This window comes from Anguilla rostrata, chromosome 10, assembly GCF_018555375.3.
Source record: "Anguilla rostrata isolate EN2019 chromosome 10, ASM1855537v3, whole genome shotgun sequence".
NCBI lineage: Eukaryota > Metazoa > Chordata > Actinopteri > Anguilliformes > Anguillidae > Anguilla > Anguilla rostrata.
The window spans coordinates 40364606-40390040 of NC_057942.1; the positions used below are offsets into that span (position 1 = coordinate 40364606).

The following is a 25435-nucleotide window of genomic DNA, read 5'->3' on the forward strand; positions in this document are numbered from 1 at the left end:
CAGTGTGAACTCTGTACAGTGTAAATGCTTTACAGTGTGAACTCCATACAGTGTAAATGCTTTAGAGTGTAAGCTCCTCACAATGTAAATGCTTTAGAGTGTAAACTCCTCACAGTGTAAATGCTTTAGAGTGTAAACTCCTCACAGTGTAAATGCTTTAGAGTGTAAGCTCCTCACAGTGTAAATGCTTTAGAGTGTGAACTCCTCACAGTGTCAACGCCAGGGCTGTGTTAAGATGGAAGCCAGATGCTGGCCTCAGTTAACAGTTTTATCTGATAGTTTCAGAAAATGAGATTAGTACGTCCTTTGTGTCCGAGACAATCCATAACAGTGTATGGGCACAGAGGCACGGTAAATATACATCACACATAATCATCTCATCTACAGTAAGGGAGAAACACCCCCCCCCCCCCAACGGGGCCCCAATCTGCACCCCTCTCTTCAGGAAGAGGGTCACTGTCAGGATGCCAAGAGCCAGGCTGTGTGTGGTCAGGGGCGTGGCTATCACACATTCAGCATCATCAACATTTCTGAAGGAATTCTGAACACATTAAGCTCTGAAGCAGCTCTTGTGCGTGTTGCATGATGGTCACAGCACCTGTCTGTTTACGTGTCTCCCTAACTATACTGTAAAATGCCATTAGGGAATTAGGGCATAGTGCGTTAGGGCAAGTCTACATTGCTCTCTCCTGGGCACTTCAGATTACACTGAATCTGAGCACTCTCCATATCCGTCTGTGCATCGCGCGTGTCAGATTCGCTCAGTGTTAAGTCCGCTGACTGCAGTGCAGCGGGTGTCCAGTGGACAGAGTCCGGTGATGGTCTGTTGGAGTTATTTTGCGTGCGAGTTATGTCACGGCTGGGTTGCCTGCCAGGACGAGAGGAGAGAGAGAGAGAGAGAGACAGAGAGAGTGACTGTGTGTGTGAGAGAGAGAGGGGGGGGAGAGGGGGTGAGAGAGAGAAAGAGGGAGAGAGACAGAGAGAGGGAGAGAGAGAGAAGGAGGGAGACAGAGTGAGTGAGAGAGAGGGAGAGAGAGAGAGACAATCCCGCTGTTGTGTCATCACTGCCCCTGTGGCTCTCCCTCAGCTCCTTCAGGATCCTCTCAGTTCCTGTTTCTCTCTACATTCCATCCTCTCTGCGTTTTAATAGGTCTGGGATTTCGAGAAAAAAAATAAACAGTGACATCAAAGAGAGCACTGTTAGGCCAGTCTGTGTGGTGTGTGTGTGTGAATGTGTCTAGCACTGCTCTGATACAGGTCTCTGATCAGTATGATGACTGCTCTGATACAGGTCTCTGATCAGTAATGATGACTGCTCTGATACAGGTCTCTGATCAGTAATGATGACTGCTCTGATACAGGTCTCTGATCAGTAATGATGACTGCTCTGATACAGGTCTCTGATCAGTAATGATGACTGCTCTGATACAGGTCTCTGATCAGTAATGATGACTGCTCTGATACAGGTCTCTGATCAGTAATGATGACTGCTCTGATACAGGTCTCTGATCAGTAATGATGACTGCTCTGATACAGGTCTCTGATCGGTAATGATGACTGCTCTGATACAGGTCTCTGATCAGTAATGATGACTGCTCTGATACAGGTCTCTGATCAGTAATGATGACTGCTCTGATACAGGTCTCTGATCAGTAATGATGACTGCTCTGATACAGGTCTCTGATCAGTAATGATGACTGCTCTGATACAGGTCTCTGATCAGTAATGATGACTGCTCTGATACAGGTCTCTGATCAGTAATGATGACTGCTCTGTTACAGGTCTCTGATCAGTAATGATGACTGCTCTGTTTCAGGTCCTTCCTCAGTCATCAGTAATGACGACGACTCTGCGAGTCCCCTGCACCACGTCTCCAATGGCAGCAATACGCCCTCGTCCTCAGAGATGGGCCCAGACGCCGTCATCATCGGCATGACCAAAATCCCCGTCATAGAGAACCCGCAATACTTCCGCAGCACCGGCAGCATGCTGAAGTCCGACACCTGTAAGTACAGCTGTGAGTATAGCTGTGAGCACACCTGTTTGTACACCTTTGAGTATATCTGTGAATACACCTGTGAGCACACCTGTAAGTATACCTGTGAGTATAGCTGTAAGCACACCTGTAAGTACACCTGTCTGTACAGCTGTGAGCGCAATAGTTTGGGTGGGAATTCCAGAGGGAACTTGTTTCCCGGTGTTAAACCGTAGTGATCAGGAATGATGTGGGATGTGATCAGGATGTGGTCAGGAATGCTGTGGAATGTGATCAGGATGTGGTCAGGAATGCTGTGGAATGTGATCAGGTTGTGGTTAGGAATGCTGTGGGATGTGATCAGGTTGTGGTTAGGAATGCTGTGGGATGTGATCAGGTTGTGGTTAGGAATGATGTGGGTTGTGATCAGGAATGATGTGGGGGTGTGATCAGGATGTGGTTAGGAATGTGATCGGGATGTGGTTAGGAATGATGTGGGGTGATCAGGGCATTGTCAGGGATGCTGTGAGATTAGAAATCCTTGAATTCACTGCATTTTCTGTTCTAAGAGCAGAGATCTTGCTCCAAGCTTGGAGACGCCATCTTAGCTGCAGCACCTATTCTTGCGTGACGGTTACCATAGTGACGATGACATTGCCTTTTTGCTGAAGAGAGACGGCACATGCTGTGCTCTCCCTACGCATACTGCTAGATTACTGTGGCTGTGATAGGGGGCTCTGTGTGCGTGTGTGTGTGCATGTGTGTGTGTGAGTGTTAGTGAGCGAGCATGTGTGTGTGTGTGTGCGCGCGCATGTGTGTGAGCGGGCATGTGTGTGTGTGTGCGCGCGTGAACATCTGTGTGTGGGCACATGTGAGTGAGCAGGTGTGTGAGCATGTGTGTGAGTGAGCGTGTGTGTGTGTGTGGGCACATGTGAGTGAGCACGTTTTTGTGTGTGTGTGCACGTGTGTGTGCATGTGCGTGTGAGTGAGCGAGCACGTTTGAGAACCACAGCACAGCACACCACTGAAGTCCTCATGCAGTACACTGGACTTAGAGGGACATTTTGCAAGATTACTACAGAAGTACATTCTTAATGTTATGGTGCAAGATTGTGTAGTAAAGTCGTGTTTAAGCTGCTCTATAGGACATTGGGGGTGGTGTTCAGGCTTGTATTTAACTGCTTTAGATCATATTGTCTTGCCTGTGTTAGGGGCTTGTGGTTAACTGTGCTTTAGGTCATATTTTGAGGTCCTGTTCTTCGTCATCGTGGGTCATCGGGTGGCCAATCTGTTCTATTTCTGCTTCCTGATGTTGGCTCCAGTTCATTTTCAAAGACAGTAAACCTGATATAGTTTTAAATTTGATATAGTTTAAAAAAAAAATCAATACATTTGAAGGGGGAGAGAACAGATTTGCCGAGGATGGCGGTTAATCTATGAACCAGTTAACATAATGACAAAGAGCCAGTAAAGCAGTGCAGGAATTGTGTGTGTGTGTGTGTGTGAGTCTGTGTTACAGTTGTGTAGGGCATGTAATAGTTGTTCTACAGTAGTGTGCTGTGTGTTACAGAAGAGCAGTGAAAGAGTTGTGTAGCGTGTGTATGCTGTGTATGTGAAGCGCTGTGTTGGATCGTTTGCCTGGTCACCCTCAACTCAGGTCCCCCAGCGCTCATGCAGCTCATAATGGAGAATCTCTAAAGATTAAATGATTAAATGAAGTTTTTTTTTTGCGCATGTGTTTTTGTTTGAGCAGTCTGCAGCATATTTCCAGCTCTGTGCAGGGGAAAGCACCTTTCTCTACACAGCTTTTATTTAGCATTTACAACCAGGATGTGAAAATATCAGATATTTAGGAGAGCCCAATTTTATCACCTCCCTCTGTGTCTGTGTGTGTGTGTGTGTTGTGTGTGTAAGTGTGCGTTTGTGTCGTATGTGTGTGTGTGTGTGTACGTGCGTGTTTGTGTCGTATGTGTGTGTGTACGTGCGCGTTTGTGTTGTATGTGTGTGTGTAAGTGCGCGTTTGTGTTGTACGTGTGTGTGTGTGTGTATGTGTGTGCATCGACAGAAGATAAAGTGTGTCAGTAAATGAAGTTGTCAGGGCTGGAGTGATGGGAATGGGGTAATATTTTAAAAACAAATCAATTATTTCCATTAGGCAGAAGACTGCTTTTAAGTGGTCAATCCTCATTACAAACAGACATCCCCTCTAGTATAAACATGGCGGTGTGTGACTGCTGGAATATTCCGCTCCCCAGCGTTGGTGTGAGGGAGCAGACGCGTTCTCCCTCTGTGCTCACCACAGGGGAAGCGTTGGACTCTTTCTCTGTCAGATCTGCTAGCACGTTTGTGGAAATGATTCAACTCTTCAGACAGACACTTTGACAACAGCTCATAAAGTACGTAAACAGAGAGCACAATAATGGTGAGAAAGGTGTGGGTAATGGGATTGTGAGTAATGGTGAGCGAGTTGTGGGTAAGGGGATTGTGGGTAATGATGGAGGTGTGGGTAGGGTGATTGTGGATAATGAGGGAGTTGTGGATAAGGTAGTTGTGGGTAAGGGGTTTGTGGTTAATGATGGAGGATTGTGAGTAATGGAGGCGTGGGTAATGATGGAGTTGTGGGTAATGTGGGAGCTGTGGGTAAGGGGATTGTGGGTAATGATGGAGCTGTGGGTGAGGGGATTGTGGGTAATGTAGTAGTTGTGGCTAATGTGGGAGTTGTGGGTAGGGGGATTGTGGGTAATGTGGGAGCTGTGGATAGGGGGATTGTGGGTAATGTGGGAGCTGTGGATAGGGGGATTGTGGGTAATGTGCAAGTTGTGAGTAAGGGGATTTTGGGCATTGGGACGATGCTGCTGCAGGCAGTCCCTGGTGGCTGTGCTGAGGTTTGTAACTGCTCCATTAAACAGGCTGGGGTGTGAGGAGGATACCGGCTATCTACTGGGGAAGGGGACTCTCAGCCTCTAATATCGGGGGGGGTGGGGGCTTGGAGGGAGTTACTCTCAGTCTCTAATATAGGAGGGGGGGGGGTTACTCTCAGTCTCTAATATCAGGTTGTTTCTTGTTTCTCAGTCACTTACTGCTGATGGATTCTGCACTCAGTAATGCGATAGCCTGACTGGTCATTTCTTAATTACATCAGAAATAAAGCCCAACTGTTTCTGTCAGGCCAGGTTTGTAAGAACAGCAGCGTACTGATGTGTGTCTCCGAGCCGTGGAGCTTGCAGCTGTGTCAGAGCCTCCCCCACCCCAGATAATACTCTACACACCAGATACTACACACTGCACTACAAGCCAGATACTATATACTACACCGCAGATAATACACACTACACCCCAGATACTACACTATACCCCAGATACTACACATTACACTATAACCCAGATACTATATACTACACCGCAGATAATACACACTACACTACACCCCAGATACTACACTACACACCAGATACTACACATTACACTATAACCCAGATACTATATACTACACCCCAGATACTACACTATACCCCAGATACTACACTACACCCCCCAGATACTACACATTACACTACAACCCAGATACTATATACTACACGTAGATAATACACACTACACTACACACCGGATACTACACTACAAACCCCAGGTACTACACATTACACTACACACCAGATAGTACACTACACCCCAGATACTCAACTCCAGCGTTTTTTCTGTACCTTCTGCTTCTTAACTAAAGGAGGTTTCCGGTTAGAATCAGGAGGAGCTGTAGTTTCCTGTATCACAGTACGGAGCATCCACTAGTACTGCAGTGTACCTGGCCGTGCCCCTTAATGCAGCTTTAGTAGACGCATCAAACTGTAATATTGGCATCTAATGGGTCTAAAGGATCTGGCTGGGTGGAGGGGGGGGGGGGGGCAGTGGGTGTTGCCAGTGGACAGTGTTTGGCATTATGGGAGACAGGAAGTGTTTAGGATTTTAGGGAGTGTTCAGCACGGGTGGAGGGATCTACGGGATATGTTAGAGACTCGGTCTTCCCTGCTCCATCTCTATCAGACCAAATTTCAGGCCTTTCCGGTTTCTATGGATACGGTAGGCCTGTCGTAAAGCAAAAAGATAACCGCCTCAGGACTACAGCGTTAGTGTTGCATGCGTTGCAGTGTTAGTGTTGAATTGCCATAGTAATGGTGTCACCTTATTACAGTGTTCGTGTTGAATTGCCGTAGTAATGGTGTCACCTTATTACAGTGTTCGTGTTGAATTGCCGTAGTAATGGTGTCACCTTATTACAGTGTTAGTGTTGAATTGCCGTAGTAATGGTGTCACCTTATTACAGTGTTAGTGTTGAATTGCCATAGTAATGGGGTCACCTTATTACAGTGTTAGTGTTGAATTGCCGTAGTAATGGTGTCACCTTATTACAGTGTTAGTGTTGAATTGCCGTAGTAATGGTGTCACCATATTACAGTGTTAGTGTTGAATTGCCGTAGTAATGGTGTCACCTTATTACAGTGTTAGTGTTGAATTGCCGTAGTAATGTTGTCACCTTATTACAGTGTTAGTGTTGAATTGCCGTAGTAATGGTGTCACCTTATTACAGTGTTAGTGTTGAATTGCCGTAGTAATGGTGTCACCTTATTACAGTGTTAGTGTTGAATTGCCATAGTAATGGTGTCACCTTATTACAGTGTTAGTGTTGAATTGCCGTAGTAATGGTGTCACCTTATTACAGTGTTAGTGTTGAATTGCCGTAGTAATGGTGTCACCTTATTACAGTGTTAGTGTTGAATTGCCGTAGTAATGGTGTCACCTTATTACAGTGTTAGTGTTAAGTTACAGGAGTTCAGGCCCATGGTGGCAAAGCGTATGCGAGTACCGCTGGGTTACTTTGGGACGTTTTTTGCGATATTCTGAGCATAACAGCGGGGCAAGGAACAGGAGACCCGTTTCGCTGGGCTAGACTGCTGCAGCACTCCAGCCAGTGTGTTTCCTGTCTGCTCTCGACTGGAATCAGTTTCCGAAACGAGACCGAGAAGAAAGGAGCGATGGAGGAGGAGAGGGAGGAGAGGAAGGAGCAGAGGGACGATTTAACATTTTTCTCATCAAAATCAATCGCTGATATTCAGGCCTGCCTTTAATATTGAGCGTGCTTTATGTCTGAAACTGGTTTCTGGCCCTGAACTGGTTTTCCCACGTGATTTCCCTGTCCGTGCGTGTACGACCGCGTGCAGGGGCACACGTGGGGGAACTGTCCGTGCTTTCCTGTGCTGACAGACCTTCACGGTCCCCCTCTGATGCCAGGCAGGCCCAGCCACTCACCTCTTCCTGTAATAACCGTTAAACTCCCTCTCTCACGCTGTTTCTCTCTTTCCCCCCTCTGTTTGTCTCTCTCTCTCTGTTCTTCCCCGTCTCTCTCTCTCTCCCCATGTCTCGATCTCTCTCACTCAACATGTCTATCGCTCCCTCTCTCTCCCTCTGTCCCCATGTCTCTCTCTCCCTCTCTCTCACTCAACATGTCTCTCTGTCCCCATGTCTCTCTCTCCCTCTCTCTCACTCAACATGTCTCTCTCTCGCCCAGTTGTCCAGCACATTAAGAGGCATAACATCATGCTGAAGCGTGAGCTGGGGGAGGGGGCGTTTGGGAAGGTCTTCCTGGCCGAGTGCTACAACCTGACCCCCGAGCAGGAGAAGATCCTGGTGGCCGTCAAGGTACAGTATACGCACTCACACACTCACACACTCACACCCTCACACACTCACACACTCACACACTCACACACTCATACACTACACATACACACATCACTCACAGCGCATGCACGCCCACACAGCACATTCCACATGCACACACACACACACACAAGCACAACTGCTGGTGGCACTTAACAGGGCTGTATAAATGTGTCTAATGGTGGGACAGGGAGAACATGTGAATTGCACAGCGTATTAATGTTACATCAGCATAAATTAATTATTCATTCATTTTCCCGAAAGGGTAATTTCCCACAAACAGTTGATTGAACTGTATTTTCATATTCCCGGGTGGAAGCCTGTGCATTTCTTTAAAAACTTAAGGAGCCACATAGTGGTGAGGAGAGAGGAAGGTCTATGATTTTAACACTACAGACAGTAGTTACAGTCACTAACGCATTACGGACTGTCATACAGTCACAAACACACACTACAGACTGGACTACAGTCACAAACACACACTACAGACTGGACTACAGTCACAAACACGCACTACAGACTGTGTTACAGTCACAAACACACAATACAGACTGTATTACAGTCAAAACACACACAGCAGACTAGATTACAGTCACAAACACACACTACGCTGACTCAGACACAAACACACACTACGGGACTAGTTAAGTAAATATCTCTTCGCTTAAGAAAAGTTATCGCACTCAGACTGCTACAGTACAAAATGACTGTCATAAGATACAACTGGACTTGTTTCAGTAAACACAAAGAGACTGTCTACGAAAATTGATCATGTGTAATTAATTAATGCAATTGGATGATTGCACATGACAAACACACTGCATGCTATATTACAGTCAAAACACACACAGCAGACTAGATTACAGTCACAAGTACACAATATGGGCTATATCTCAGACACAAACACACACTACAGGTAAAACTAGCTAAGGTAAATATCTCTTTCGGCTTGGAGAAAAGTTAGTCTGCATCAGATTTGTCAAATGAAAATGTTTTCATAAGATTCAAGTGGGGATTTGTTTGAGTGAAACATAAAGAGGGTTCTAGAAACAGTTGAGCATGTGTAATTAATTAATGCAAGAGGATTTTCAGGTTTTCACACTGACATTTGAAGTTCAGAACTTAAATATTTATCTTCGGTCTGTATTAGATTTGTTCATTCTTCACGGAGCACGTCCTTTAAAATATAATAAAATATAATATCTGCCGTTTCCTGGCCGGAGTCAGGCTGACCTACATCCAGCTCACCCCCAGTGACCTTGGTATGTGCAATCTAGCCAGACAGAGGCCTTGTTCTCCGGTTTATATTGACACAGGAAGTCTTTGTACAGTAAAAATAATCACGGCTGACCACCTAAGGGAAAGTATGCAAGTTCTCAGTTCACAACCGTAATGCACGCATAACCAATCATAACCCCCTATGAGCACAAGCTTCCCTTCAGTGTTCATGCATTTTTCTCTCTCCTTAAAACACTCTCTTTATTTTTCTTGGTATTGTGTGTTGTAGGATTGTTAAAATATGTGGAAACCCTTTGTTCAATTTTATTGCAGCCAACATGTTTTGAGCAGAATAAAGTCAAATCAACATAGAACCAGCACAACAAACGTGCACGTGAGCGATATTGTGTGAAAAATACAGAGCGGACGACAAGCACAGATATATTACACCTAAAGATACCCAAGTGAAAAACGCCCTTGTGGTTCATGTATTCAGTTCAGTTTTATAAAAGTCAGTTACGGAGCTTTGCACTGAGTGACTCCGACTCAGACAGCTGTACGTTGCTTTAATGTTAACCGATGCTAACACTGTCTTCTTTCCTGTTGCCGTTTGAAACCATTTCTACCATAACAGTATGTACTAGAATACACGCACAGATACGCACACGTTAGACGTTGGGCAGTTTCAGGTGGTCGGTTTTCGTGATTAAAGGAAGGCTTTGGGGGGATAAATTTATGGTTGCTGGTCGGGTCTGGGGATTGGTCTGTTATCAGAGTAGCGATAAATAGAGCAATCGATTGGGAGAATTGACAATGGTCGGTTACTGCAGGCGCCCAGTTCTCAAAAGCAGAGCCTTGGGTAATTTTTACTGTACGTTACCAAGTAATTGTAGCTTTTTAGTTGTTTATTGTTCGTTTTTTGTTGTTTTTTTTAAATCACTGGGGATTCTTGCCTTGGGGTTAGATTTAATAAATTCCCTGGCTGAATGTAAAAATAAGGGAATATGTTACTTAATTTTTAAGGACTATTTATTTATTTAAAGTTTTTTTCATTAGAGTTGACTGATTAAAAATAATTAAGCCTCCAGCCACCAGACTGGGATAATGATTCAGTGGACACAGTGATGGTGAAGTTGCCATGGAGAAAGGGTGATTTTGTTGCCATAGAAACAGTAGTTGTGTTGCTGTAGAGAGAGTGATGGTAGTGCCATAGGGACAGTGATGGTGTTGCCATAGTGACCGTAAGAGTACTCTTATCATCAGCATTGGGGGCAAGTGAGTGTATGTGTGTCTGTATGATGGTGTGTGATGACTGTGTGTGTGTGTGTGTTTCAGACCTTGAAGGAGGCCAGTGAGAATGCTCGTAAAGACTTTCAGCGAGAGGCGGAGCTCCTGACTAACCTGCAGCACGAGCACATCGTCACCTTCTACGGGGTGTGCGTGGAAGGAGACCCGCTCATCATGGTGTTTGAGTACATGAAGCACGGAGACCTCAACAAGTTCCTCAGGTGTGTGGGGAACAGATAGTTCCACAACAGCCATACCACCCTGTACCGTTCTCATGGCTAACTGCTGAAGCTTAGCAGCCATACCACCCTGCACCCTGCTCATGGCTAACTGCTGAAGCTAAGCATCCATACCACACTGCACCCTGCTCATGGCTAACTGCTGAAGCTAAGCATCCATACCACACTGCACCCTGCTCATGGCTAACTGCTGAAGCTAAGCATCCATACCACCCTGCACCTTGCTCATGGCTAACTGCTGAAGCTAAGCATCCATACCACCCTGTACCGTTTTGTGTGTGTGTGTGTGTATATATATTGTGTGTATATAATGTGTGTGTGTGTGTACAGGGCTATGGTGACACGTGTGATGTGTGTGTTTAATGGATAATGTGTGTGTGTGTACATACATGGGTATAATGGTGGTGTGTGTGGTACAATTAATGTGTGTATATAATGTGTGTGTGTAATCATAATGGTGTGTGGTTACTCGGCCCATGGTCCGGACGCGGTGCTGATGGACGGGCAGCACTGCTTGCAGGTGGAGCTGACGCAGCCGCAGATGCTGCACATCGCACAGCAGACGCGCCTTGGCATGGTCACCTGGCGCTCCAGCACTCGCCACCGCGACCTGGCACGCAGACTGCCTGTGGGGGAGAACCTGCTGGTGAAGATCGGAGACTTTGGCATGTCCCGGGACGTCTACAGCACCGACTACTACAGGGTGAGCGAGCGAGCTAGCGAGAGACCGTGTGTGCGGGCGAGAGAGCGTGTGTGCGGGCGAGAGAGCGTGTGCGCAGGTGAGCTAGCGAGAGAGCGTGTGTGCGGGCGAGAGAGCGAGAGAGCATGTGTGCAGGCGTACTGTGCCAGGCTACAGCGGTTTCAGGCTCTTATTGGCTGATATCGGCATCAGTCCAGTCGCTGCTGTTATCAGTGACACTGTGGCACTCACACTTCCTGTCCAGCTGCACTCGAAGCAGAGCCTGGCTCTCCCAGCACTGCTGTGATGTCATAATTAAGCGACTCAGATTAGCTGGGACAATAGAGGAGGTGCAGAATGACAACAACTGTACACAGCTCACTGTGTTAGTGCTGTGATGCGCTGTGTTGGTGCTGTGACTCATTTACTGTGTTGGTGTTCTGATTCGCTGTGTTAGTGCTGTGACTCATTACTGTGCTAGTTCTGTGATTCGCTGTGTTAATGCTGTGATGCACTGTGTTGGTGCTGTGACTCTCTGTGTTAGTGATGTGACTCTCTGTGTTGGTGCTGTCACTCTCTGTGTTAGTTCTGTGCTGTGACTCATTACTGTGTTGGTGTTCTGATTCGCTGTGTTAGTTCTGTGATTCTGTGTTAGTGCTGTGACTTGTTGTATTAGTGCTGTGACTCACTGTGTTAGTGCTGTGACTCATTACTGTGTTAGTGCTGTGACTCACTGTGTTAGTGCTGTGACTCGCTGTGTTGGTGCTGTGACTCTCTGTGTTGGTGCTGTGACTCGCTGTGTTGGTGCTGTGACTCTCTGTGTTAGTGCTGTGCTGTGACTCACTGTGTTAGTGCTGTGACTCGCTGTGTTGGTGCTGTGACTCACTGTGTTAGTGCTGTGACTCATTACTGTGTTAGTGCTGTGACTCACTGTGTTAGTGCTGTGACTCTCTGTGTTGGTGCTGTGACTCTCTGTGTTAGTGCTGTGACTCGCTGTGTTGGTGCTGTGACTCGCTGTGTTGGTGCTGTGACTCGCTGTGTTAGTGCTGTGACTCTCTGTGTTGGTGCTGTGACTCTCTGTGTTAGTGCTGTGACTCACTGTGTTGGTGCTGTGACTCTCTGTGTTGGTGCTGTGACTCGCTGTGTTAGTGCTGTGACTCTCTGTGTTGGTGCTGCTGGACTTGAAAGAATTAAGTGCATGGATAAAATCTCCATTCACGTCCCCCCGCCCCCCCGTCACCCCCTGTCCCCGTCCCAGCCCACCACCTCCTCTCCCCATGGCTGCAAGTGGTCCGGGAGGCGAGGCGAGGGGGGGGGGGGGGTTTGTGCTGGCTGGCAGTTTCCATGGCAGCGAACCCAGGCTGCGCTGAGCTGAGGATATATCAGACAGCTGAGAGAAAAAAGTCATTAGAGCCGTGTGATTAGTATGCAGCACTGCCTCTCTCTCACAGAGAGAGAGAGAGAGAGAGAAGGAGGGAGGAGAGAGAGGGAGAGAGAGGGGAGAGAGGAGAGAGGGAGGGAGGGAGAGAAAGAGGGAGAGAGAGAGGAGGAGAGGGAGGGAGAGAGAGAGGAGAGGAGAGAGAGAGGAGGGAGAGAAAGAGGGAGAGAGAGAGGAGAGAAAGAGGAAGGGAAGGGAGAGAGAGGGAGGGAGGAGAGAGAGGGAGAAGGGAGGAAAGGGGAGCAGAGGTAGAGAGGGGGGAGAGACTGAGAGAAGCAGAGAGGAGTAGCAGCATATCGGAGTCATTTGTGACCCCTGACCCTCCCCATCCCCCCCCCCCAACTTGCATGCCAGTCTGTTACTGTGACGACCCCAGTTCATAACCCCTCAGTCCCAGTACACATGATATTCCTCACTTAACATGCCTTCTCCGTGTGGCCCTGTGTGACACGCGAGGAATGGACTGAGAGTGGTAGCCACATACAGTATACCTCGTATATACCACACACAAGCATAACACACGTTTATACCGCATATTCACAGCACACGCGTATTCCTCTTATTTATACCACATCTTTATGGGGTATGTTTATGCCTCAAATTAATACATCATATTTGTATCTCATATTTGTGGCTCGTATTTGAATCTAAACACGGCCATTGTGTAGAGCTCTTCCTTCACCGGCAGTGTACATTCTATCAAACTGCCATTTCAATGCAAATTTTGTAATCCCCCCATAGAAGCAATGTTTCCATAGAAACGGCGGGCAGTGGAGAGGGAGTGTGATGGGGAAGTTGTGGGGGGGGGGGGTGGCACAGATCAGCCCATACACACCGTGCTGGCCAATCACAGCGCGGGGCTCCCTGAAGGAGGCCAATCACAGCGCGGGGCTCCCTGAAGGAGGCCAATCACAGCCGCTCGAAGGGACAATCACAGCGCGGGGCTCCCTGAAGGAGACCAATCACAGCGGTTTTCTGAGGCCAGGACAGGTCACACCACAACCCTCACAGTTTAGATTTTTTAGGTTTATGGGGTTGTGGCAGGGAAGAGGTTTCATTATTAATGTGCAGTTACAGGGGACGGCACCCCTGGGCTTCGGACAAAACACAAAATACTAACAACTCTGATCTGGACCTGACCTTCTGAAAGCCCTGCAACTTAATATTTCATGAGCTGGGAATGTTATAACTATTAATCATTAGCTCTTCTCTGTTCTCGTATGAATTTGTAAATGCTGCATCAAATGGAAACATGAATAATTTAAAATAATTACATTTTTAAAATGAGAAAATGATCGTTAGCTTAGCCTGTGGCTTTCACTGTGGTAAAGAACTTCATCTCAAGAGAAACTGTTCAAATATATTAGATATATATTAGATAATATATGTGCAAATACGTTAGAAAGCAAATACGGAATTGTTCCATTTGACAAATATTCACGGATGTCTATATTCTCAATATCTGAGTCTGAGACTGATTTTACTTAAAACAACTAGTGGAAACAGAAGTCACAATCATTTTAGGGACAGTGTGAGAGTGTGTGTGCGTGCCGTGCATTCGTATATGTGTGTACGTGTGTGTGTGTGTGTGTGCACGTGTGCGTACGTGTGTGTGTGTGTGTGTGTGTGTGTGTGTGTGTGTGTGTGACATGTGTGCGTACGTGTGTGTGTGTGTCGCAGTGTGGTGGTGCACATGTGCTGCGTACGTGTGTGTGTGCGTGAGTGTCTGTAGTAATGCATCCATGGTGACGTGCAGTGGGGGGCCACCGATGTGGACTTCACTGAGCACGAAGCATCATGTGAGTCACCACGGAGTGCGTGGCTTGGTCCTGGATTCACTACGCAACAGCGTACACTCTCCAACAACGAGGTCAGTGTCAGACAACATTAACCTTTAAACTGTCACCTTTGACCCTAAACCTGACCCGGGTGCCATCTCTCTCTACAAGGCCAAAGTAAGCTCAAACATTAACCTTTAACCCTTAACCGCACACTTGAACCACGTAACCAGCTCTCCAACAAGGTCAAAGCCAGCTCTAACATTAACCTTTGACCCTGGAGGCGGGGCCATGGAGAAGCGAGACAGTAATTATTGGGTCTTTTTTGAATTACAGAATGTGCCTTTAAGCACTTAAACACCACTAACGCCCCCACCATGCCATGATATCAGAGAAACATTTTCTTTCTTTCTTATTTTGTAAATAACACGATGCATATACAAGATCCATCACTCCGAGGGTGCCTGCACTTGTACTTATTCAATTGGCTGCCAGTGGTTTAAACTCGCAGTCCAGCACTTGATCTCTTAGTAACTGTATCCCATAACCCCAGCGGATCTTTAAAACCTAAACCCGAAGAATTGAATGTAGGTGGAAAACTCCGAGGCTGAGGAAGAGGAGTTCCTGTTCTTCCACTTCACGTTCTCTTAGTTATTGTTCCGATCGTCTGTTGTATGCTAATCTGTAACCAGCTGAGAGTGTAAGTGGGGACTGAGGCTGTAACTTTGGCAGTGGCCGTTGACCTTTGACCTCTGTCCCCTGCAGGTGATCGAGTGCATCACGCAGGGGCGCGTGCTGCAGAGGCCCCGCACCTGTCCGAAGGAGCTGTACGACCTGATGCTGGGGTGCTGGCAGCGCGAGCCCCACATGAGGCTGAACATCAAAGACATCCACTCGCTGCTGCACAACCTGGCGCGCGCCTCGCCCGTCTACCTGGACATCCTGGGCTAACCGCCCGCCTGCCCCGCCCGCCTGCCCCGCCCCCTGCCACGCCCACTCGCCGCTGGAGTGTGTGTGTGTGTGTGAGTGTGCATGTGTGTGTGTGTGTCTGAGCATGGGTGTGTGTGTGTGTGTGTGTGTGTGTGCGCGCGTGGGTGTGTGTGTCTGTGTGGGACTGATGGCATTATTGAAGAAGGCAAGAAAAGGCTATTTCTATAGGGGGCCTCTAACTCTCCCTTCCCTGTGCAATACTGACCTGACCTTCTCCCCCTATTCTCCCCCCCCCCCTTCTCTCATCCCTCTATCCTTCTTTTGTATCAAACTTGCTTCTGCCCACCTGAACTTGCCATGGACAAAGCGACTCAGTAAACCTTAATGGGCAAATCTCTGTTTCCTGCGTTTCCTGGTTTCTCTGCACTCGTGAGGACACTGATGGAGCCCATCAGCATCGGCGGGGAACCCATGCTCACCCTCTGCTGTAAATATGAAAATATGAAATATTGGCCATGGCTGGACCTTGCCATGTTGTTCCTAACTGCTGTGCACCCTGCAACAGGTCAATGCGTGCAGGAGAAAAAGAGAGAGAGAGAAAGAGAGAGAGAGAGAGAGCTGCAGAGCCGCCTGCTGTAATGGTGCGACTGTCTTTCGGCCTGTGTACCCGCCCCCAAACCCAGCTCCCCCCCCCCCTTCCCCTTCCCCCGCGCGCCCCCCTTTATCCGTCCCTCCGCTTTACTTTGGGAACACCACCGCTGGAGTCCTGCTCAGACAGAGAGGGTTCGCGGGGTTCGGATTCCGAAAAAATCCAAGACAATCAGTGCGCGAGGGGTGTGAACGCCCCCGACAGATTACAGGCTTATCAGGACGTTAGTGGCACCCCCCCCCACCCCCACCCCCCCCGGCCCTTTACAGTATCTTTGTGGGAGGGGGAAATTGAATTGTGCATGTTTTTCACTTGTTGAGTAACGCGGTGATGTGCAGACGGAGCGCGTCTCCGCTGCAGTCTGATGCAGATCTCATTACGGGGGCTAATGCGCCATTAGCACGGCCCAGATGTGCCCGGCGACTAAGAAACGGCCATTCAAGATTTATGCTTTTATTGGAAGATTCTCCTTTAGGGAGCCATATCAGATTCAGCCCCCTCTGCCACACACACACACACACACACACACACACACGCAAGGATACACTCTCAGTACACACACACACACACACACACACACACAAGGATACACTCTCAGTACACACACACACACACACACACACACACACACACGCACACACGCAAGGATACACTCTCAGTACACACACACACACACATGCGCACAAGGATACACTCTCAGTACACATACACACACACACACACACACTCACAAAGACACATTGAGCGCACACACAGACACACACACACAGAGTACACACACACCATGCTCATACATGCAGTACACACACACACAGTACACATACACGTGCACACGCACACGCACAGTACACATATGCACATACAGGGACACTTCAGAGATTTACAATCAGTATTTATTTTGAAGAGAGACCTTCAGTCCTGTAATGTACTTTTGTATCATTTGTTCAGCCTTTTTAAAGTGGATGGCGGTGGAATGATATCACACAGTGTTGGTAAAAGCAGTTTTTTAATAGTCTATTTTTATACTTATTTAACTTGAAGAACTTTTACATTTGTTCTCTTTTGTTTCTTTATCGGGCACGGATGACATTTTTAAGGGGTTGCTTAGTTGCTGACTTACTGATTATTTGTTGAATTATTGATCAGTTGTTGAATTTCTTGAGGGGCTCAGTCCTTGTACGGGAGTGACAGTTGAAGAGTTTGAAAAGCTGTTTGTTCTTCCTGTACATGGTACTGTCTGCACTGAGAACAAGCAGAGCCACAGCCACCTGCAGAAAGTGTTTCTAAGCGATTTCCGGAGTTTGTATTTGTTCTGTTAAGTGTTAAGTTAAGTGAAGTTATTTTTGGTTTTTTGGAGGACTGGGGGACCCCAGATCAGCTCCTGATGTTGGAGTTTTGTGATGTAATGGGCATTACCATGGTAACGTCGCTCAGCCAACCACAGTACAGAGAACACACCGTTATCGCAGAAATAACCGGAATTCGTTGTGTCTAGCTGAGGAGCCAATCAGAGTCTGTTTATGTGACCTGCACTGTAAGAGGAAGTGACGCGGCCCTGTGTTGTGAGAATGTTCATATTGTTACCAGGGAAATCCTCCCATTTTGGGGAATACAAAACACAAAATAATCGATGCCCCGCCCCTGCCCCCCCCCCCATCCAAAAAAGGGGTTCAATTTTGCAGTGATTGATTGTATCGTTTAAAATTTTTTAAAAATGATTTTCCTCCCTGAAAGCTGTGTGTAGTGAGAAGGGAATTTGAGGCAGGATGAGGGCGGGGTCACCTGCCGATCTCAGGTGTCGGACACGCCCACCACTGAGCAGGTGCAGGAGGACAGTTCGCTGGCCTGTTCCCTCTCGTGCTGGAAAGTGAGACGGACTTGTACATAACCCTGGCCCATCCCCCCCTCTCCGTCCGAGGGAGGGGGCGCGTATCTCAGACACAGGGGGTGTAAATGTGCCTCTTTCTCTGTACTGAAGAAACGGGGGGGGGGGGGGGGGGGTTGTGTGGCGCAGGACTTTGCTGTAAATTGTTCTGTGTTATGTGTCTGTAGATAGTGTATGTAACAGTACTGTAAATACGAACTCACCCTCCCCCTCTCCCCCCCTGCCTGGTGCCACGGGCTGGCCAGCTGGAGCCCCTATGTCAACACTAGTACTGAACACTGCTACTTAACACTGCAACACTCAACCCTGCGACACCCCCCCCACACCCCCACCCACAAAACTGCTTCTGAACACTACGCCACTCAATGCTGCTGCAGAATACCACGGTGATTTAACAATGCTACCGAACTCAACACTACTGCTGAACAGCGCAGCACTGAACACTGAGACATTCAACACTGCTAAAAGGACACTGACGTACTCAACACTGCTTCTGATGGCTACAGTATTATTGAGCGCGGAGGCGGCACCAAGCATCACGTCTGTTTCTCACTGCCTTTCATGACCTACGCATCCGACTGCATTCTAAAGACTCCAGGAGCTCTTTCATGCTCTGGTGCCAGAGACTCTGTACAGGACGAACACCAGACTTCATTTTACGATAATGAACTCGGTGACTGTGCCTGTCATTAATATTACGGCTGTTATTGATTATTGACTGGGTAAAGACAGATTCACTGAGTAATACATGGTGTTTGGAGCAGCATTGGAGAAAGACTGAACAGCAGTCTTTTAATGTAGCTCCACCCCTCTCTGATGTCACTGGCCATTCCTTAGCCAATTCAGTCTACAGCATCTCAACCCCATTTACACTAATCACACCCTCACCAATCCCCATTTACACTAATCACACCCTCACCAATCCCCATTTACACTAATCACACCCTCATCAATCCCCATTTACACTAATCACACTCTCACCAATCATCATTTACACTAATCACACCCACACCAATCCCCATTTACACTAATCACACCCACACCAATCCCCATTTACACTAATCACACCCTCACCAATCATCATTTATGCTATACCATCACCAATCCCAATTTGCACGAATCTCACCCTCACTAATCCCCATTTACACTACACAAATCTAATGCTCTCCAATCCCCATTTTACACAAATCACAACCTTACTAATCCTCAATTCCACTAATCACACCTTCATTAATCTCCATTTACACCAATCACATCCACTCCAATCCTAATTTACACTAAATCACACCCTAATAAAAAGGCCTGCCCACTAAATCTGACTGGCAGATCTGAATATTAGATTGTAACTCCTCCTCCTCCTCCTGTCAGTGCAGGGCTCCAGCACTGACAAATCAGAAATGCTGACCTCATGAGAGGTGTGGCCTCGGGGGGGGACGGGGCCAGCCGATTGGCTCGACCGCGCTCTGCGTTCCTAATCCGTGACTCAGCATAAGGAAAAAGCTCTTCTGTTGAATGTATCTGTGGACTGTGTTCTCTGATTGTTCTTCACTCTCAGGCACCACGGAGTCCCGCCCCCCCAGCCATCTGTCTGCGGCCCACGGGGCCCACCCATAGGCCGCTGCCACTGTCATTATTACTCATGTGTACCATGTGATCAGCTTCTCTAAAAGCAAATGGAAAAGTCTCTTGTAATACAGTGTATTTAATAAAAGTGTCATGTCTTACAAAAACATCTGTTGTGATGGGAATGCTGACTTTAACCAGCAGACAGATTTTTTCCTTTATTTTTGTTTGATATGTTTTACCTAAAGGAGGGTTAATGTCATTGGGTGTGTGTGTGTGTGTGTGTGTCTATACACCACAGCGTGATGCCTTAACCGAATGAGCCACCCAGCCGTCCCTAAAAAAAGACCAATTTGAAATGGAAACCAAATGAGAGATATTTCATTTTCCATTTCTAAATTTTGAGCTCATATTTACTTCCGGCATTTGCTGATGATGTCCTGATCATGCCTCAGTGAGCTGTAAGCAGTTGTACAGATGTGACAGGTTTCTGGTGAGTTAGGGTAGGATCAGTGTTTTCCAGGGGGTGGGGTGTGAACCAGCTAAAAACTGCCGCTGAAACCTTGCAGACCTGTTTCAAAAGTGTGTTTCAGCCACAGAGAACTAAGTGTGGTGGATCTGGTTCTGCACTCGCCCGTGTGTTTCAGCACAGTGTGTTGGTGATGCAGACTGATGGTGTAAAATGGTGAAATAACCGCCCGTCTATGTTCACCACGGTCGACCTTATGTGCACACTTCGTCTCCAAGGCAACCAGTGACTAAGCTTCATGTGGGGGATTTTTTTTTTCTTTTTAAAAAAAAATAAATCCACACGCATACATACTACATTTTTACTGCAGGAGCCACACTTTACTGCAAGGGCCACACTTTACTGCAGGAGTGGCATTTTAGATTGATATGGTTCACAGTGTAAATTTATAGAAACCCGGTTGCATATACACACACACACGCGTGCACACAGACGCACACACACTGAACGATGTGTCATTGTTCAGATTCCCGGGTTATCTTTTAGCAAAACTACATCACCACACAGACCCTGCTTTGCCCTTGGTCTACAGATGTGGGTTACAGGTAAAGTAATAAATATTGACTGCAGACTGCTTTGTATAAACGGGACTGGTACGCGGTAGAAACAGGCCTACATACCCAGTGCATCAAAACCTGCTCAGTTAAGACAAGTAAGCCTCCCCCCGTCTCTGCACAGAAGTAATGTTGCGCTCAGCACCATTCAATCAGCTGGAAGTCAGTGGAATCAGCAGCCATTCTGGATCCATTTAATCAGGGCCAGAGTCTTGGAGTGCCCAGGGCAGTTGGACTGTTCATCAGAAATAGCCAGGCCTGTCCTCTCCAAAGTACCAAATTTGCCCTCTTAATCACCACCCCACAGCCATTTTACCACCCCCCCCCCATACTTCTTTACACACACGCATACACGTGCGCACACAGACACACAGACACACACACACACTCGCACACAAGCATATACGCACACACATCTCCCTGTGGGACTGTACATGTCACTCACAGAATCGCTCGAACAAACTCCTCCTCAAAGTGTCCATGAAGCCTGAGAGTCACCCCCCCCCTGCCCCTCCCCCCCTGCTCCCCCAGTGTTATTTTAAATCCAAGATGAGAGGTAAAAAAAAAATTAAAAATTAAAAAAAGAAATTCGTCTGAATTTCAAAAGCATTCCCTCCATTTCTACATTATGCTTCCACTCTCATTCCTCTGTTCTCTCACACACACACGCATAATCTCATTCTGGGCGAGTCCCTTCAGCGAGCGGCTGGATTCACTGGCCCCGCTCTTCGTCTGCGACTGCATAATGGCTCTGTTAATATAATGTTCATTGATTTTGATTTTTTTTTTTTTTTGAGGAAAATTGCAAGAAAACAATTAAGATGAAAGAAAATGAGAGAGATGGACTGACGCGGCACCTCGACAGAGTGGCAGACGGGTCCGGGAGCGGGCGCAGGGAAAGCCCTGCCAGGCCTGTGCTACTGGTCATGCCAGGATAGCCAGGCTCAATTAAAACACAGACCCTGCTAACATCATGCTTTTCTCTGTCGCCATGGCGACATGCCTTCATTGCTTTTCGTGAGAGTGTGAATTCAGTGTAATGGTGTAATACACCACAACGCAGCGCAATGAGGCATGACACTGTGTAATTATGCAGTGTAACACAGTGTAATGCAGTGTAATGGTGTAATTGAAACACAAAATATTATACCCCCAAAACTCACGTCAAACTGCGGAACGTAAAAAGGTTTATCTTGGAATTTGGGTGAAATTTTGGAACCTTAAGTTGCGGGTGGCGATGGGCCAGTAGGGGGTGCTCTTCCTGCTAGACCAATTAAAACCTCAGGCCTGAGAGGAGTGAATGTGACTATGCATTGTGGAAGGTGTCGGCCTTCAAATTGAGATGCTAAATCGTGGTTCTGACTTAGCGCAGTCATTTAAGATGCCATAGAACCTTTTCAAAGGCCAGGGATGTTAACCCCAGCACACCAGACACATAACCACAAGACCAGCGCTTTACATCGAGCTACCTAATCATCCCCCCGCATATGAATGGGTGAGAAACGAGTTAACAGATTAACTGCGTATCGCACTCCCATATCCCTGAGATAGGGACAGCCCTCGCAGGGAACAGAGGAGCCCCCTAAAATAGATAAAAACGCACCGAACAGTGTTGAGAAATACGGCAGCCCGAATAGCACAGGGACGTCCGGCTCCTCAGTGGGACGATCCTGTTCCGGGGCAAGGCCTGCTCGTAGCTGGAGAGGTCTGTGTGTTTGAGGGGCCTGCTCGTAGCCAGAGAGAGGTCTGTGTGTTTGAGGGGCCTGCGCGTAGCCAGAGAGAGGTCTGTGTGTTTGAGGGGCCTGCTCGTAGCCAGAGAGAGGTCTGTGTGTTTGAGGGGCCTGCTCGTAGCCAGAGAGAGGTCTGTGTGTTTGAGGGGCCTGCTCGTAGCCAGAGAGAGCTCTGTGTGTTTGAGGGGCCTGCTCGTAGCCAGAGAGAGCTCTGTGTGTCTGAGGGGCCTGCTCATAGCCAGAGAGAGGTCTGTGTGTTTGAGGGGCCTGCTCGTAGCCAGAGAGAGGTCTGTGTGTTTGAGGGGCCTGCTAGTAGCCAGAGAGAGCTCTGTGTGTTTGAGGAGACATGCTGCTACTGCCTGCTGTCTCTCAGCACCAGGTCACATGACTTGAGCAGAACATTCTGGTTTGGGAGGCAGGGAGCAGGTCCACATGCCTCTCACGCTGGGCTGCCTTTGGCCTACCTGTGCAGGATGGAGGTGCTGAAATGCCATCTGTTGGCCAAAGAGGGGATTACACTCCCAGACTACACTTAACACAGAAACCATTCCACTCGCACTGATCTTAACTGCAAGCGGATGGGCTGACACAGTGGCACACACACTGATCTTTAAAGTAAGTGGATAGGCTGATGCAGTGGGGCTCACACTGATCATTGCAGCAAGTGGATGGGCTGGACAGTGGCGGTCACACTGATCTCTGAAGCAAGTGGATGGGCTGACACAGTGGTACTCACACTGATCACAGAAAGTGGATGGGCCAACACAGTTTGATACACACTAATCTTTAAAGCAAGCGGATGGGCTGACACAGTACTGATCACACAGGTCTTTAAAGCAAACGGATGGACTGACACAGTACTGCTCACACCGATCTTTAAAGCAAGCAGATGGGCTGACACAGTACTACTCACACAGATCTTTAAAGCAAACGGATGGACTGACACAGTACTGCTCACACCGATCTTTAAAGCAAGCGGATGGGCTGACACAGTGGCACTCAAACCGATCTTTAAGCAAGGATATTAAAGAAAAACGTGCGACCAGGAGCCTGCTTTTCTCCTGCCTCTGTTGTAATCAGCTGTACAGATGTATGCTACATGCTACATGTTTAGAGAAATGGGCTTAGATTCACATTCATTCCCTGTAAGTGCATCTGCTGAACCATCATGGCTGTTCGTTTTCCATCGGTACATCGAGTCCTGCTCCTGTTATCAGGTGCCTGCTAACCGGTTCAGGGCTACACTGAGATTTGAGATCAGCCATTTTAAAGCCGAAAGCTGCTGGTTCATTTGCACAACCTGATGCTGAATGCTACATTTTTTCTGGGCTAACAGTACAGTACACACACACGCATATATATGAGATCTGATTCTGATTTTAAAGCAAAGCAGGATACAATAATCATTGAGCAAAGCAGGAAAATATTAAATCTCAGCAGAAAATTCCAGCTAAGATTTAAGCTGTGTATATACTTCTAGCTGGTCATAGCTGGTCTGTAGCTGTACAAAGCTGGTAGAGTAAGCTGGTGGTCAACTGGTGGACTAGCTGACTGTACAGGCTGGTTATCTAGTGAACTGCTGGTTGACCAACTACAAGGGTCGACAACAGAACTTAAACAAGCTTGACTAGCTTAGGCTGGTTTAAGCCAAAATCTTCAGCAGGGTTCAGGTTTAATTTCTTTGAGTCACAGATATTCTCATTAAATACAAAATATGAGTGATCTTAACCCAAATAAAATTAAGCTGAACAGCTGTGGTTTGGGGGATGCTAATATAACGAGCTAACCAAATTACTGCATGTTATAATGTTCTTAGGAAACTGCGTTCCTAAATAACACACAATGCAACACAAAAATACATGTCAATTCTTTTTAAAAGGTGCTAAATCCAATTGCCTTTTATCATTTCAAATCTTTGTATATCCACACCGCTTCATAAAACTAAAGGGAAAAGTATGTCCTCTTTTAAGTTTTAGTACTTCTTTGGAATTTAACTTGTCTAATCCCTGAAAGTCTTCAAAAACAAAAACAAAAAAACTCAAAATGAATCCTTAGAAACAAAATAACACCCTTCAAAAAGTAAGAATCAGGCAATGCATTTCAGAAAGACAGAACCGTCTTGCTCACCAGACCTGGGTCATGGCTGGGTGTTGACTGAAGGCCTCTATGCTCCACAGCAACACGAGTACATTCCACCAGAAGAGCTGAGCAAGGGTAAAAACAGCGACGCCTCTTTGTTATATCTCCAGTGAACAGGTTTTTGTATCCTGTAACAGTTATTTTCTCTGGGATTGCCTTGGATTTGCCATGGCATGAACAGCCACATTGTCTGCCAATTCAGAGCATTTCCTTGAGCAGCCATCTTGTTTTCTTCATGCCATTTCTTCCTAGTGGCCATCTTGAGAGGGTCAGTACACCTGCAGTGGTTCTCAAACTCGGTCCTGGGGGACCACAGGGTATGCAGGTTTTCATTCCAACCTCATCCGCAGTCCCCAAATTTTAACAAGCGGTCCCAATTTTTCTTAATGAGGTGCTTTTCATGTTTAAAGAGCTGGGGTCCCCAGTAATTGATTAGAATCAGGTGTGTGCACCCACATTGGCCCTTTCTGGATAAGACTGGGGATCAATCACTGAGTCTGTATGACCCCTGACCTGACGGAACTCTGACTTGCTTGAACCAGTCAGAAGATCTTTCTTTCCAGAGTAGAAGAAGCATGCTAGTTCACAGCAGGGATCTACTAAGAGCAAATGTTAGCGTCAGAGATCTACTGAGAGCACATGCTAGCATCAGGGATCTACTGAGAGCACATTTTAGCAGCAGTCTGGACCATTTTGGTGGCATAAGAAAAGTTCAATCTGGCCTGATAGCTGCAGATCAGATTTCAGTTCTCTCTCTCTCTCTCTCTCTCTCTCTCTCTCTGACACACTGTCTCTATCTTAGTATATACAGTATTATACGTGTGTGAATGGAAGAGCAATAGTGTGAAAAATATTGAATGTGTATGTATGCCAGAGAGAGAGAGAGCATGTGTGTGTGTGTGTGTGTGTGTGTGTTGTGAAACAGAGAGAGATAGAGAATGTGTGCTCCTGTATATGTGTGTGAGTGTGTCTGTAAGAGAGAGACAGCGAGTCATAGAGGGAGAGTGTGTGTTTGTGTGGGAATACCGTTCGTTGCTCATGAGGAAATGAATGACTCACTTGATCGATGCCTGGATGGATAGTCCTGTTTTGACATCAGACATTAAGCAGTTACTAATTGCAAAATG

The 25435-nt window shown here is 47.1% G+C and overlaps 1 protein-coding gene and 1 long non-coding RNA gene across 5 annotated transcripts in view; one reads left to right on the forward strand and one right to left on the reverse strand.

The window, feature by feature from the left end:
* Positions 1-10450, forward strand: part of ntrk2a (neurotrophic tyrosine kinase, receptor, type 2a) — a 29678-nt gene extending 19228 nt beyond the window's left edge. For 2 of the 4 annotated variants that reach the window (XM_064297093.1, XM_064297095.1), the window contains 3 exons: positions 1817-2017; positions 7539-7669; positions 10244-10450. In XM_064297093.1, the coding sequence (XP_064153163.1) occupies positions 1817-2017; positions 7539-7669; positions 10244-10435 (524 nt within the window). In that variant the 3' untranslated portion in view covers positions 10436-10450. The remainder of the gene's footprint in view (positions 1-1816; positions 2018-7538; positions 7670-10243) is intronic. The other 2 variants (XM_064297094.1, XM_064297096.1) reach the window with 1 other exon arrangement.
* Positions 1392-24758, reverse strand: LOC135233490 (uncharacterized). Its single transcript, XR_010323837.1, has 2 exons — positions 24297-24758; positions 1392-2003 (listed from the first exon to the last, which is right to left on the reverse strand). It is a non-coding gene; the product is annotated as an uncharacterized LOC135233490 (long non-coding RNA).
* Between the last annotated feature and the right edge of the window lie 677 nt (positions 24759-25435).